We start from the raw sequence: 15,732 nt of genomic DNA on the forward strand, positions 1-15,732 counted from the left end.
GAAGCAGAGAAGGTTACAGGTGGGATCACTACAGAATGTTTTCCAAAAAAGGGGGTAGGGGCAGGGTTATGGGCAGGGGCAGGGGCATTGGCAGGGACTGGGGCTGGGGCATGGGCATTTGCAGGGGCAGGGGCATAGACGATGGGCATCAGCGCGTTCCAGAGATGAGCCTCACCAGAAGCGGCTGAGAGTAGAGCTCCAGCTCAGCCCTGTAGAGGATGTCATCCAGGGCCTCTCTCCCCAGATCCCACTCACCATTGTATCTGCACAGGAAGTGGACAGCATCAGACAGACTGCAGCCTTCAAGGGAATTCACGCACGCACGCACGCACGCACACACGCACACACACACACGCACGCACACAACACACGCACACACACACAACCGCTCACACCCAGACAAGCACACAGACTTACAGACACATACACAGTGGAGCCTGTCTCTGAAGCCCTACATAGAAAAGGCCATACAAAAAAAAAAGCACTGGAAAACAGTACAATAACACAATTGAAGGAAAGGACCAAAGGAAACTTCCTAAAAGATGAAACCAGCCTCTCTGCAGGCCCCTCGATCCGACAGCTGCTCGTGGAAGTTCCGCCAAAGCCACTTCAATGAAAAACATCACGTGGAAACAGGAACTTGATTTCCTGTTTCTCTGACCTCCTGCCACTTTTCACCATGGCTGTCGCTAAAAGGATGTGGACAAACACTGAAAAGTGTGAACAGTTCCACGATCACAAAACCACTTCACAATGCCACCTCAGGGGCTTATCGCTTCACTGGAGATAAGTGGCATTTTCAGACACGGGCACTTAGTTCTCACAACCATTAAAGGCGCAAAAAGGAAAGCAAAAAGAGCACTTTCAAGAGACTACCCATTCACAAACAAGTCACTGTTACAATATGTCTGGATATCGTCGATTTGCGTAGATAAATGGCACAGATATGACCAGAATGACCTTCCCATTGTCACAAAAACGGACTCAGGAATGGCAATACATTGGATTGGCAAATACGGAAAAATAAATGTAGCTTAACGGTTCACTGAATATCAATAGTTATGTACTTTGGGAAAATGGCATTTTGCCCTGCTGTAAATTCTCCAGTGTCAGTTTTGAGGAGCTCACTGTTTGGTTTGGTTTGGTCTTTTTGAAATGCTTCGTGTTTGCTTTTGTTTTACATACAAATCTGTCCATATAAATAAGTACATTCTGGTAATATGGAGAAAGAGGAACACTGGGTGGGCACACATTTTCCTAAATTGCTTGGATTGAGAATTGTACACATATTCTCGATTCCTTGATTGTATATACTAGACCACACTAGAGGGTCAGACAAACCCAAATACCCTATTAAATAATGCAATGACAATGCACTGTAAACAGATTTCTTTTGTTGACCAAGTTGACCAATGACATTGGATAGATTGTGTCCTTTTTCCACTTATCGGTTAATCATTGAAAATCCAGGTTACCACAGAAAACAACTTGCAATTTGTCCAAAAAAGTGAGCTTGAAACAGATAAGTCACACTTTGCAATGATAAAAAACTTGAAAATACATATCTAGTTCTATAACTGCATATTGAGTGGCATAATGATAATAACACAATGAAACAGGCATGACTCCACACAGACTTTAGCCTTTTGTTAGCCTAGCCGCTACTGCACACACACTGGGGTCCACGGGGGTGGGCATAACGACACTCACATGGCATGATAGACAGCTGTCAACATCTGCACCATGAACTCAGGGTCCAATAGCACCCGGTTACAGGGCTCCTGCCACGCCTTCCCCTGCTGCCGTGGAAACCCGCACACACACAGCCTGCATAAGGACAGGGAAGACCACCAAAGGGGAAGACCACATGTAAAAACTCAAGCTACAATGTTTTATCCTATCTACTGTACAGGCTAAATATAGTCAAATTCGACTAAACTGCTGTTCTGCAAAATAAATACCTCCCTCAACACCTTAGCTGATGTGAGGTGAGCATTTTACTAAAAATAGCTGCCATGCATCACAAACAAGGTGCAGGATATTTGAAGAGTTTTATGGACTTTCAGTGAAACCCACCACATTAGTATTAAACATGAAATTACACCCATGTATCACATATTGATAACATAAATGAATATAAATAACTATTTTGCACAATGCATGTTTTAAATGGGAGTTTTCCTCTATTAAAGACCCTCCCCTAGTATAATATTATTTCAGGTATGTACCAAGTAGCTGGTCATCTGAGTGTGTGTTCTCTCATTCAATCCCACATCACCCTTGATTGTAACCAAGAACACTTAAATCCCCTACCAGAGGGATGACAACCTGTTAACTGCTACTTCAAAGCTGAAATTGGCTTATTCTGAGTTTAAGAGAGTGATACTGTGTTGACTTCCTCTGTATCTAATAGAGGAGATACTAAATTAGCCTCCTCAGAGTTGCAGAGACGAGATTAAGTTAGCTTTCTCAGAGTCTGAGATAAGACTGATTATGCCAGTGGTTTTGAGCGAACGCGCTGCCCAGCGATAGCCAGGAGTTTCCTGTGGAAGACCAGACCTCACCGTGAGCACATCCTGCACACCGACTGATAGGAGGAGGCTGGCATGTAGACCACTGAGGAGTTGTAGCACAGCATAAGGAAACAGAGGACCTCGAACCTGCAGCCACAAAAACACCAAAAACGATCACGTAAAACACTAACGCATGGTGTGCAATACTTTTCAATGCCTCGCGCGGAACAGGCTCGGCACCACCGAAAAGCATCAGACAAAGATCTCCCAGAGGCCGGTCTTGTCTGGGGTGGGTAAATCCGGTTGGATATGTAGGTCGTGTCTAGCAGTTGTTGTTATTCGACAGTTGTGTCTTCATCTTTTATGAGCAGTAAGCTCCAGGACTCATCGGGGAACCATGCCTTTAGCTGTTTGAAGTGCACGACTCACCACACAACAAACGAAAACAACTGTGCACACCAGCAGTTAAACTGCAAAGCAGCGTGCTGCCTGCCAGACAGACCACTCCGTACAACAGCAAGCTAAACACGAAAGGCTGTCTGTTGTGGCTTGGCTGGAGGAGCTGACAGGCGGGTCAAACTGGAGGAGAGCGAGCTGGTGGTTTAACTGGAGTCGATCAATACTGTTCTAGCCAGTTTAACGTAAATGCAGGTTAAGTAACTAAGGGCCAGAGTTACTAAGACCATTAGGATGCGCAGAACCTTTTAGCACACGCAAAACCAATAACAAGACCCATGATAGGTCATGGTATTTGTTCTCGCACCAATCATTGGTCGTGTTATTAGTTTTGCGTGTGCTAAAAGGTTCTGTACATGCTAAAGGTTTTAGTAAATCAGGCCCTAAAACTCGTCAGTGAATGCAGAGGAAATGAAAGTAAAATGAATGGTAAGGCGTAAGAGTGCATGACTAAGGTCACCCATACGGCGTCGCTCCACCCTTCCCTAGTCCCTCCCCCTCCCCGAGCGGTACCTGTTCTGGGCAGTGAACGTCTCTCTCTGGGGGTGCAGGCCGCAGTACACCACTTTGATCAGGTCGTGGTGGATGAGGGCCCCCTCCGTCAGAGCCATGGACCCCAAACTGGACGGCTGGGAGGGCACAGAAACGCAGGACCACCCGTGACCCACCGGTACCCGAAACCAAACAGGCTGAGAACCATTCGCCGGACGGCCTATTTACTGGTGCTGCAGTGAGCAACACTTCACTGGATTACATCACTATCTGAGGGAACTCTAATGACACACCTATTTATAATATTAGCTTATTCATTATGATATCGTCACATTTAAAAAACAATGTGTTAGCTGTATTTATGTCAGGCATAAGAGGGTTTCTGTGTAATGGTAAATATACATAACTGTAGATCTACAAACGCCTTCAGCTTTTCCCCCTTATTCTCACACATTAGGAATGCCTAGGCTGTTGCATCATCAGCACTCACTGCTGCAGATGTCTGCTATCGATCTGGGAGAGCACAGATACGGTTGCGCTCTCCTCTGAAGCACGCGACGGCTGCCGCTTCTCATCGCAGCGCGGTCTACGACTCGGGCTCAAACAGACACTCAACGGGCGGACCGTGGGTGCCCATGGGGGGGCGCCATCGCGCGATCCGACGCCGTCATCCTGGCCAGCTGAAACCCTCGCTACCTCAGGCGATGCTAACAGCAACTGTAACCCTGTGGGGCTGCTGGCCACGGTAGGAACTGGCAGGGTCTAGGTTTGAAACCACACCATAGAGCCCATCGGCGCACTAGAACAGTGCTGTAGCAGGAAGAGCTCCCTTCAGCCCCAGTGAGGACATTTTAAAGCCTGTTCAACTGTTCTAAATGAAAAAGAATGGAGACAGCTTTGATGGATTTACCATTAAATGACAATACTGTATCCTGTCACAAACTTAAGTGTCACACAGCTGTGGCCAAGAGACTCTGTGTATAGAACTACAAAGGAAAGATAGCAGAAAAAATACCCGCTACCTGAGGTAAATAAGGTTCATTATAAATATACACGTACATTTAAATACATTTAGATGCATAACACGGATATTGTTACAGTTACAGAACACGCTCATACATAACCGCTTAAAGGAAGAGTAAATACGAAGGTGATTGTATAATGTGACCGTAGTCAAAACAGAGAGAAGTGAAAATGTGGAACAATTATATTAAAGTTATCATAAATGGCTTGCTGATAAGAGGACAAAAACAAAAGCTGAAACCTAATTTGCGTGAGAAAGAGGAAAGCTCGCCCTGAGCAACGAATTGACCAAACCCATTTGGCCTGTTCAGGTTGATCTTGGAGATAAGCTAAGCTGCAACAGATGCACGCAATTATCGCATCATTATTAGCCAGCGACAGCTGAAACGGCACACGGCATTAACGGGCTCTGGAATCTGGGAGGGAGGCCATCTGCGCGCGGAAGAATGCAAAATGGCGTAAATGACAGTGCTAACGAGGTCATTAAAGGCAATTACAAGCCAAAAATAACATACATACGGTCCTCCACTAACTGAGTTTTTGAAGCTCATGTTCCGGTGGGGGGGGGGGGGGCGTGGCTGAAATGAATCACCGCTCTCCCCCTGCTCGACAGTGACGGAAGGAGCGGCGGGTTCCTGGGGAGGGAGCGAGCGATTATCTGCAGCGTCTCCCCGTGTGGAGGGAGGGAGAAAGACTGGGGCTGCATGCCGACGATGCGTGCGGTGATTTATATGGGGCCGAGGCCACGCGAAAAAAGCGCAGCCAGCCAGCCCAGTCGCGGAGAATAATAAACTTCAGCGAATGGGATGACACAATGCCACCCACGGGCGAGAAAGCAATCTCGTATGGGGGGGGGGGGGGGGGCTGGTCGGGGGAGGCTGATGTGTGGGACAGCGCGCTGTGGCAGAGGTATGCGCATCGCCATAGGGGCCAAGAGAACCTGGTCATCGCGTCACTGCGGCAGCGCAGAATGATGATGGCGGCTAATTAAACCGGAGGTCAAGGTTACGGGGGTAGGCATTACTCACTAACGTGTGTGTGTGTGAGTGTGTGTGTGTGTGTTTGTGTGTGTGTCTGTGCATGTGTGTGTGCGCGTGTGTGTGTAAGTACGATTACTCAGAGGACCCAACACTGAACATTAAGTTAAGGTCAAATTTCTCAAGAAATAACAGCAAATGCTTGGGAAACTGAAGAGGGAGTTACTGCAGAAGCTAAACTCATAAAGTGTGCAGGGCCTTGCTGAAGAACAAGCACCCATGTGCACACATTTCTCCCACACCATTGTGGTCCACATGAGGCAGCTGAAGTGGCGGAATAATCACATGTAGATGATGCTGTCGCCCTTACCTCGTGGTATATTGATGGTTTGGAAATGGAGGGGATTGTGAATGACAACAGCTTCCCATTTCCCTCTTTGTCAACAGTCTCCTGCAAAGCAGAAAAACATAAATCTCAGACACGTGACAGTTCCATCAGACTGCATGTGTGACAGACCTCAAATGCACTGCACGCAAGGACTGTGCTACAGTGACCCCTGATCCTGTTCTTGGTAACCAAACAGCATTCTCTCCCCACAAACCCAATATCTGCTTCAAGGCTGGCTCTCGTCCTTACCCAAACCTTGTATCAGATATGAAGAACCCCCAAAGAAGCCCAGCCCCAAACATCACAGCGCCCCACGTAATGGACACACCAGGTTGTAGATGCCCAGCAGGAGGGCTTCAATGCAGCCATTACTCTGGCGGTCCCTGCTGGCCGTGACACGCAAGTACACCCAGACCAGCTCTGGCAGGAACTGCAGTGTGAAGCGGCAGAGACGGTCCACAGAGCTGCGGTAGAGCTCAAATAACTGGTGACACACCGGCTCCAGCAGCTGGAGGAGACAGCACACACACACACACACATGCACGCGCACGCACACACACGCACACACACACGCACGCACGCGTACACACACGCACACACACCCCACACATGCATGCGTGCACATCCCACACATGCACACACCCCACACGCGCACGCACGCACGCACGCACACACACACCCCACACATGCACACACATGCATGCGCGCACACCCCACACATGCACACATACACACACGCACACAAACGCACACTAGTGACAACAATACCACACAGCTTTCCTCAGACGGACAGGATGTGACATCATACAGGAAGGAGAGGAGGGCGAGGAGGGGGAGGTCACTGAAACAGCCACATCCTCCCTTTACAGCTTTTTAACAGAGAGGAAAGCCCATAACAAAGACTTTATTCATACGAAAACATCAGACTCAAAACATTTTTCATTATTCTGCCCAATGCTGACCCTTCAGAAGGTCTTAGCATTTGTAGCTCCTTAGATCTTAAATGACTGCAAGGCTAACTGCAGTGCAAAACAACACTGGCTCCATTTAGCTGCATTGTTTAACACTTCACACTTTCTTTAAGCCCTATTTTAAAACCCTGAGCCCAGACAGACAGTAATTCAGTTTTGCTGGTGATTACTGGTCTATACCAGCACTGGCGGTGGGTGCCGTCCCACCTCGTTGTTGGGGTCCTGGATGACTTGGTAGAGTGCAGGCACCAGGGACTTCTTCAGATGGAGGCTGTCCGCGTAGCTGGGGATCTGGGTGTCAGGCAAAGTCTGCGGGGGCGGGCAGGGAAATATTAACAGGCTATAGAACGCCCTGTGGCTAGTGCATACTACTGGAAATGTCAATAGTCTATCAATATCAATATTAATAGTCCCATCAATGTCAATAGTCTCATCAATATCAATAGTCTCATCAATATTAGTCTGCACAAATAAACAATAATCAGTGCTGCTTACTGTTAGCAGGAATTAATGTGTGTGTCACCAAAAGCTGTCTTCACAGTGAATAATGAAATGCTGTGCTTCACACAGAGCAGAAAAACTATCCCAAAAATGGGTGGGTCACAGTGGCTCTTCTCCAGTGCTTGGTTGGCTGACCTCAGATTAGCTTCTGTGGTCATGGCTGCTCTTCACTCATCAGTACAACAGATGAGAACAGCTGACTAATCACAGTTCATCTGCCCTGAGTACTGCTCAGAGCTGCTCTCCACTCATCTGTACTACAGACTAAGAAAGGATGACTGATCTCAGATCAGCTGAGCTGGGTGTTGGCCAGGGCATTGGGGCTCACAATAGAGGACCTTTGGGTCAAACTGAGGCCATGAGGCGCCGCCCCTCCAGATACTGCTGCTGCCAGATTGGCACTGAAAGTCAGAGACAAAGCAGCACGGGAAACATTGTTTCTGCTGGCAGCAGTAGATGACCATGAGACTCGCACAGCTATAAAAAAAATGGCCTTTCTCCTGCATTTTCTGGAATGACTGAATCCCAGAGGGATGGGCAGTAGATTCTCCATTCTTGGTGAGAGCGAGGTCACTCTCTGGCTCCTGTCTATACATGGTGCTATGTTTAGCAGCAAAGAAAAGGCGCTGATTTACTGACAGCGCAAACGGAGTGGGAGGTGAAACGGGGGGCCACCCACCTTAAATTCCGAGAGCCATTCTTGCACGACTCCTTTCTCCGAGCCCAACATGTTCTACTGAACACTCGCCTCCCCTGTCAGAGGGAGAGAGAGAAGGATTGAGGAGGATGAAGGGAAGGAGCAGACGGGGTGATGGGGGAGTGATGTTATATTAGCAGATCTCTGTAATCTTTTGATTAATTTGGTGTTTTAGCTTAGTTTATTTGACATTTATTAAAATACACGTTACAGCAAATCATGCATCCTAAAATGATCACAAAAAGTCACAGACTTATTTCCATAGTGGTCCTTGGTCTCGACAGAGAGGTCACCCACGATGACTCATTACTAACTTAGAGCTACCAGAGTTTACTTTGACTAAAGCGGGGAATACACTGTGATATTTGTAACGATTTTGCAGTTGCAGACAAAATTTTCAAATCGTGTAAGAATTTTTTTGTCGTGAGCCGAAATCAGCCATCTTAAATCTCTCAGTGTGTGACATCTCACAGACGGCCCATTTAATGAATCTCAGCCTCCGACAGAAGACTGGCAGTGTCCGAAATTTCAGGCCAAAATTGTGCAATGTGATAGCTGCTCTGACCACAGACGTCTAATGAACAACCAACAGAAGCACAGCAATGTCTAACCTAAACGACAGGCAGTTATTCTAGAACAGTCTATGGTTGACCTTTGTTGAGAATTACATCCACAATGACTGTGGAATAGTGCCTGGTTTAATATACCACCACATGCTACCACTCCCTGCAGAGCTCTTCCTTCTGTCACTGAGCCAAGCTGGAGCCACAGCCTCTGGCACTAGCAGATGCACCCCTCCAAACAGGCAGCACTCACAGTGCTGCGTGACCCTTCTACCAGAGGCGTTGCACAACAGCATCCCAAAAACGTGCCATTTTCGCATGGGCGAAACACAAACCTCAGAGGGTGACGGCTGAGTCAGGACGACGCTCTTTAAGACAACATGGCAGCTGAGTGTGCACCTGAGCGTGCGTGAGTGTGTGTGCACGTTTCAGCGCGATTCACTGACGTGTGTGTGTGTGTGTTGGCGAGTACGAACATGAGCGTATTTAAGCGAGCGATTGCGTGAGTGTGCTGTATCGAGACGGAAGGCCAGGGGGTGAAGGACTGTACCTCACCACCACCTGCACAGAGACGGTGAGCGTGAGAGGGCTCATCATAACATCATCGTAAATAAGCCAGGAATAGCAAAAAGAGCTCCTAATGACAGAACACTCTGTGCCTGTGTGGACTCCACAGCCCGGTGCCGTTGCACCACAAAGTCTTATCGGTCACCTAATGGCAGCATACCTCAGTCACTCTGGTTAAAGCCCTGTTAATTCAGCCAAAGGGCAACGCGCACAAAAGTGGACTTGGGCCCAGAAATGTCACATGGGCGTGTGTGACCAATCAGAGGGGCGTGTGCACCGTGCACTGGAAAAAGAGAAACAGCACGCTAAATCCACAGCAGCTTTTATAACGGAGTGCCCACCTCTCTCTCTCCGTCTCGGCTGCAGAGAAGACGCAGAGAAAAAGCCCCTGCCTATTACGCTGCGGTCCAGGGAGAACTAAACGTCGTATCGTCTTACTCGAATTTATCTGCGCGCACACAGGCCACGCGCACAAACCCGCCAAGGTCGTCCTTGTTTGCGCGAGGCTGGCATCCCAAGGTGCGCCCAGTCTGTGGGCGTGCCTGGCACAGCGGGCAAAGCTGATTACCGTCTGATGGTAACCGCGCGGGGCCCGGGCTTTCCGTTACACACCGCTGCGTTTCGCCTTTCCAACAGTCGCTCGGAACAGAAAACCCCCCCGGGTGTGAACCCGGCACCCCGGCAGGGAACGTAGCGCTGGCGCTAAACCTCGCCGTCACGCTGGCAGAGCGGTCTGAAGGAGGAGCCAGAAGGGGGCAGGGCTGGTTCTCGCTTCAGAGTCTGATTGGACAAAATAAGCCCTCTGAGCAAAGCAACCAATCTGCGTGTGGTCTCTCATAAAGAAAACCAGCCTGCCCCAGTGTGTGTGGGGATAATGAAGACCAGTGTACCCCAGTGCGTGTGGGGATAATGAAGACCAGTCTACCCCAGTGCGTGTGGGGATAATGAAGACCAGTGTACCCCAGTGTGTGTGGGGATAATGAAGACCAGTCTACCCCAGTGCGTGTGGGGATAATGAAGACCAGTCTACCCCAGTGTGTGTGGGGATAATGAAGACCAGTGTACCCCAGTGTGTGTGGGGATAATGAAGACCAGTGTACCCCAGTGTGTGTGGGGATAATGAAGACCAGTCTACCCCAGTGTGTGTGGGGATAATGAAGACCAGTCTACCCCAGTGTGTGTGGGGATAATGAAGACCAGTGTACCCCAGTGTGTGTGGGGATAATGAAGACCAGTCTACCCCAGTGTGTGTGGGGATAATGAAGACCAGTGTACCCCAGTGCGTGTGGAGATAATGAAGACCAGTGTACCCCAGTGTGTGTGGGGATAATGAAGACCAGTGTATCCCAGTGTGTGTGGGGATAATGAAGACCAGTGTACCCCAGTGTGTGTGGGGATAATGAAGACCAGTGTACCCCAGTGTGTGTGGGGATAATGAAGACCAGTGTACCCCAGTGTGTGTGGGGATAATGAAGACCAGTGTACCCCAGTGTGTGTGGGGATAATGAAGACCAGTGTACCCCAGTGTGTGTGGGGATAATGAAGACCAGTCTACCCCAGTGCATGTGAGGATAATAAAGACCAGTCTACCCAGTGTGAGTGTGAGGATAATGAAGATCGGTCTTCCCTTGTGTGGGAGGACTTATGATGACCAGTCATCCCCAATGTGTGAGGATATTAAGACTAAACTAAACTGTCCAGCATATGTGAGGATCATGAAGCTCAGTCTTGACCAGTGTGCGTGAGGATAATGAAACTCAGTCTTGCCCAGTATGTGTGAGGATAATGAGGACCAGTCTGCCCCAGTGTGTGCGAGGATCAGGAAGATCATGTGTGGAATGGAGACCAGCCTGTTCCATTATGTGTGAGGACACAGAAGAGCAACTATGAGCTTGAGGAACTAGTCAGGTGAGTGTCTGCATACAGATGCACAGACCATCTGGGTCTGGTGTAGATATGTACTCTAAAGCCTCTCTCATTTTTCCCCATCAGGCGCCGATAATGGTCTGACCTTGGGCTGTGTGTGCCCCCAACACCTGTACGCACACGCTTGGTGTGAATTAAACAAACTGCAGTGCCAGATTAGCTCTGCTATCATCTCTGCATGTGCGCGTGTGCGTGTGTGTGTGTGTGTGTGTCTGTGTGTTGTGTGTGCGTGTGTGTGTACGCATGTCTGTGTGTATGCATGCGTGCATGTGCATGTGTGTGTGTTTATGAGCAAAACTGCTGACAGCTCTGACTCATAAATTGAGTGTTCAGCACTGATGGAAATAATGTACTTTAATGAGTGTGGGGCTCTTAGACAGAAAACGAAACATCTGAATATTAACACCGTGACTGACAGCACAGAGCTTTATGCAATCCGTCTGGCTGGCAGCACCATTTGGAATTGATTTTCAGTGCTCCTCATCACTGACCTACAATACGCAGGGAAGACAGACGTCCTCTAAGCTTGAGACGGGGGTCAGTATCTCAACCCCGTTAAACATTTTCACCAAAAAAAAACCTGCACAGACTCTCAGTAAACAGAGAACTCAACACAAGGAAACAATGTGCAAAAAGATGATGTGAAAGGAAAAAAAAAAAAATGAAACTGCACTATATATTGTGTTTCAGGATACATACTATAGATTTTATGTTGAGAATCTGTCTATATTATTTCAGCCTGGTACATATGCACATACTGTGGTCACTATTTGCAAACCGCCTGGTCTTTTGATTGTAGTCGACTAAATATTAGCACCAGTTGGTTCACTCAGCGACATCTATGACTCGGAGGAATGATTAGCAACGACGATGGCTATCAGTTAGTATCCTACTGACGGTAGACTGAACTGAGCCAATGTCTTGTTTTTCTTGGAATTTCTGTACTTTTGTCTGCAAAGTTAAATGCCTGCTTGACAGATCTTCTTGGACATCATGTGGCTAAATTTATAGGTTTTTAAGAATGTGAAATATACTTCACTTTTTTTCTTTTGAAAGAAGCTGCCCTTGATGTTTCTCCCTGTAGTAACTTTTGTCCCTGTCTAACCATCGCTCCCCCAAAACTCTCCATGGTGCACTGTTGCCATGGAAACAACATGGTTCTGTCATTTCTTGTCACACCAAACAATGTTACAGTTGCAAAGTTCCAAGGGCATGTCAATATGAAGATACCTCTACTCGATTTCTACTCGACTTCAGTTCAAAGACCATTTCACAGGAGCCATGCTCCAATCAAATGGTGTAGCTTGGGTGTGTTCTTACCCCAAACTCCCAGAATTCAGTTCTCCTCAGAGGGATGTCTCTGTGCTTCTGTGACCTCACACATCTGTCAGTCGTAGAGAACCACCTATAGAGGGGAAACACAGAGCCAATAAGGCTACAATAAAATTATAGAAACCAATCAAGTAACAGCAAATGCACACATAACCAATCAGGTTTCAGTCTAAGTACACCATAAACTTTATGTTATAGAAGGCTGCTGCAAGGATGCTACTGGAAATCCAGTTTATGAAATCTGAAGCCCGTATCACAAGCATCAACCACAAGAAACACATGTGGCTTAAACCCATGTTGGTCCCACATAACTGACAAAACGGGTCCTCTATACTCACATACAATCATCCAAATATAATGAAGTACAACCAACTTGTGTGGAAAGTACATATATGTAGAATTCCATTTTTAAAATAAAGTACATACTGCTGTTCTCTGTACTGCTCTTTAATGTAAGAGCTTCTTCAGCCATCAGCAGTAAACGTGGAGCAGACTGGCAACTTCCCTGAAGGACACTCATTACAGGCATAATGACTGCAGGAGGAAGTGTGGTAAAGAGAACACCTGTACAACAGGGCATTGGGCCTTCACTAACTAATCTCTCCAACGTTTCAAGAGTTTTATTGTGACCTTTTTCGCTGAATCACCCAACGTGAGTCACCGCATGCGTTTCCCAGCTTTCTGTGTTTTAGGAGAATTTTAATGAGAGCCATGAGGAAATGAAGCCTTCATAACCTACAGGGACCAGTGTGGAGTGTCGGATTGAAACCTATTATTAATCTCATTAAGGACAGATAGCAGGGTGTATTATGTAAGCTCAACTGTCCTTGCGCTCAACTGTGAAAAGCAGTCATTTGAAAAAGTAGAGAAGATAGCACTGGTTGGTACTGACAGGGCTTCAAAGACCAGCTTCGCTGAGGCCACTAAATTGACCCAAGCTTGCTACTTCCCTCAGAGTTCAAGGCAAAAAATATTTCAAGATCAGCTTATGTGTTAATACTAATAGTAATGATAACTGTGAGTGCATTCGTTTTTAGCTCAGAGTCCAGCAGCAATGAGTTCCTGAATCACAAATGCACCTCAGCATTACACACAGAATGAAAAGTCAATAAACAAACACTCCGTTCACAGGCTGTACGTAATGTAGGCAATAATCTCTGTGCTAAGAGAAGCAATCCATCATCCAGAGCTTCACTGCTGAACATCTTTAAAGGGACTATCCATTGATTCACCTGTCGCATCTTTTACCAGTCACACCCTAGCCAGGTCCTTATTGATTAAAGAAATGGTTCTTAACTTACCTGGTTGAATAAATTTAATTTCACCTGCTTTCCAGACAGAGGCCTCACTTAACTGGCTGGTAAATGACACAGGCAGCACCTTAGAGCGGCGTGTTCCTGACACACAGACAAAGCTCCTTGAGATGAGGGCGCCTAACAGCCTCTTCCTGCCCAAAAAAGGGCTTCGTAACTGCTCATAACCTTGTGGATGAGGGGGTCGTTTTGCCAGTCTATCCCAGGTTAGACCCAGGGCCTGATTAACTAAGACCTTTAGCATGTTCAAAACCTTTCAGCACATGCAAAACTACTAACACAACCAATTATTGGTGCAAAACGCGTACCGTGACCAATCATTGGCCCTCAGCTCTTCATCAGAGGAATGTTCTACAGACCTCTATAATACACAGACAGACACCATTTACACAACTGGTGAACTTTCTCACAGTCAAGTAGGGGGTTCCCAAAATTTTTTGAGTAGCCAGCCAGGCAAGAAAATTAGCCAGCTAGGGGTGTTGGCGGTGGGGAGAAATTGTTCCGATGACATCATTTTTACCAAGTTAATTAGCAAACCTTAAAACGAAGCGTGATGCACTTGGAAATGTGGCCCTGGTTCATTTGCTTTTTACCTTAAATAAGGCATGGCCCTGCAATCAAATCTGAAATTGACCCGTATTCGCTAGAGGAATAAACTAAAGTTTGCTTTTTTTCGCAGCTACAAGGGGAGCAGCCATCTTAAAACAAGCGAGGTTTTGATGTCACTAGATTGCTTTGTCTCAGCTGCTCAAGCCATTCCTATTACTAGACTGCTGACTTTCAACGAGCTGAACAATGAATCATGAGGTGCCCTGGTACACTCAAATGGGGATTACCAAACAAAATGTATTCATTTTCACGACGAGACCACAGCCTCTGCACCGCAGGCTGGAGGCTCTAAAATGGCGGCCTCCAGCTGTGGGACGCGGACGATGGGCCTGCAGTGAACGCTTTATTATTAACTCCGGCCATGATGAGTAACTGTGCTGCTGAAAATAGTCCCCACTTCGTCAGTGAATCTTTGCCTTACAAAGTAAGCTAGTATTGCTAGCATGCACACAGGTTATACAATGATGCACCTCCAGATAGTGCAGTATTCCCATTAAAAGGCAGTTTGTGAAAATGAGTTCTTTTAGTTTGGGTATGGGATTAAGTTCACTACCATTCCTATTGCACCACAGCCTCTAAAACACACACACAACTTCTCTTTCATTCTAAAACATGCAAACAAAGTAGAACCTTGTCATGGATAAAACAGATTAGTTGTGGGCAATCCTATTAAACAGTATATCTCCAAGATTTTATTTTCATAAGCATTATAGATTATCCCTTGAGCCTGGAGGCCAGTGTGTACAGAGCAGGCCATTATTATGCATGAAGACCAGAGAGGCCCAGTAAATGAACACAGCTGCTATTGGACAGAAAGGAGAGGATTGTGAGTTTTAGGTGTATGAACAATCCCTACACAGAAAATTAAGGGCATTTTGGTTGCGTAATGAAACAGACAAAATGTCGTAGAAGGCCAATCAAATGCCTGATAAATAAACTACACAGCTGAAGATTACAAACTCTTATTCCCCATAACGGTATTCGATTAGTTCCTCTACCCAGAAAATAGGAAGCAAATAGTGCCTTTCTGTTTCCCCTTTCCCCTTTCCCCAGGTCTACACTGTGACTGCTGATAATGAGGACATAATGGCAGTGGGGCCCACAGGTGAGAGGGAAGCATGTGGATTCTGGCTTCTGCAAAGTCATATATGGTGATGATGAACCATAATCATCCCACACACAGCTCTCCTTTCCAAATCATACTGTCAAATTCTATAAATTAGTAACAGACATGGTAGCAGTGACCATTGTATCTCCACATTTACTACAGAAACACATTAATGCCACAGGCACAGGTAGAGAAGTCAACCAAAGGACAGAGACATCAAGTCATAAACTTTTAATATTTTACGGATTTAAAATGCACAGTGCGGTCTCTGCAGTGGGAGTATACATGCGGGTCCT

General features: G+C 46.8%; 1 protein-coding gene across 3 annotated transcripts in view; it reads right to left on the minus strand.

Annotated features, from left to right (window-relative positions):
* LOC135250820 (hyccin 2) overlaps positions 1-15,732 on the minus strand; it is a 45,898-nt gene that overhangs the window by 9,114 nt on the left and 21,052 nt on the right. For 2 of the 3 annotated variants that reach the window (XM_064327567.1, XM_064327565.1), the window contains exons 3-11: positions 12,395-12,479; positions 8,001-8,074; positions 7,028-7,129; positions 6,178-6,357; positions 5,832-5,912; positions 3,483-3,598; positions 2,565-2,660; positions 1,711-1,827; positions 176-263 (exon numbers count right to left, since the gene is read on the minus strand). In XM_064327567.1, coding sequence (XP_064183637.1) covers positions 176-263; positions 1,711-1,827; positions 2,565-2,660; positions 3,483-3,598; positions 5,832-5,912; positions 6,178-6,357; positions 7,028-7,129; positions 8,001-8,051 — 831 coding nt within the window. In that variant the 5' untranslated portion in view covers positions 8,052-8,074; positions 12,395-12,479. The remainder of the gene's footprint in view (positions 1-175; positions 264-1,710; positions 1,828-2,564; positions 2,661-3,482; positions 3,599-5,831; positions 5,913-6,177; positions 6,358-7,027; positions 7,130-8,000; positions 8,075-12,394; positions 12,480-15,732) is intronic. The other variant, XM_064327566.1, reaches the window with a different exon arrangement.

The sequence above is a fragment of the Anguilla rostrata genome, chromosome 3 (assembly GCF_018555375.3).
Source record: "Anguilla rostrata isolate EN2019 chromosome 3, ASM1855537v3, whole genome shotgun sequence".
Taxonomy (NCBI): domain Eukaryota; kingdom Metazoa; phylum Chordata; class Actinopteri; order Anguilliformes; family Anguillidae; genus Anguilla; species Anguilla rostrata.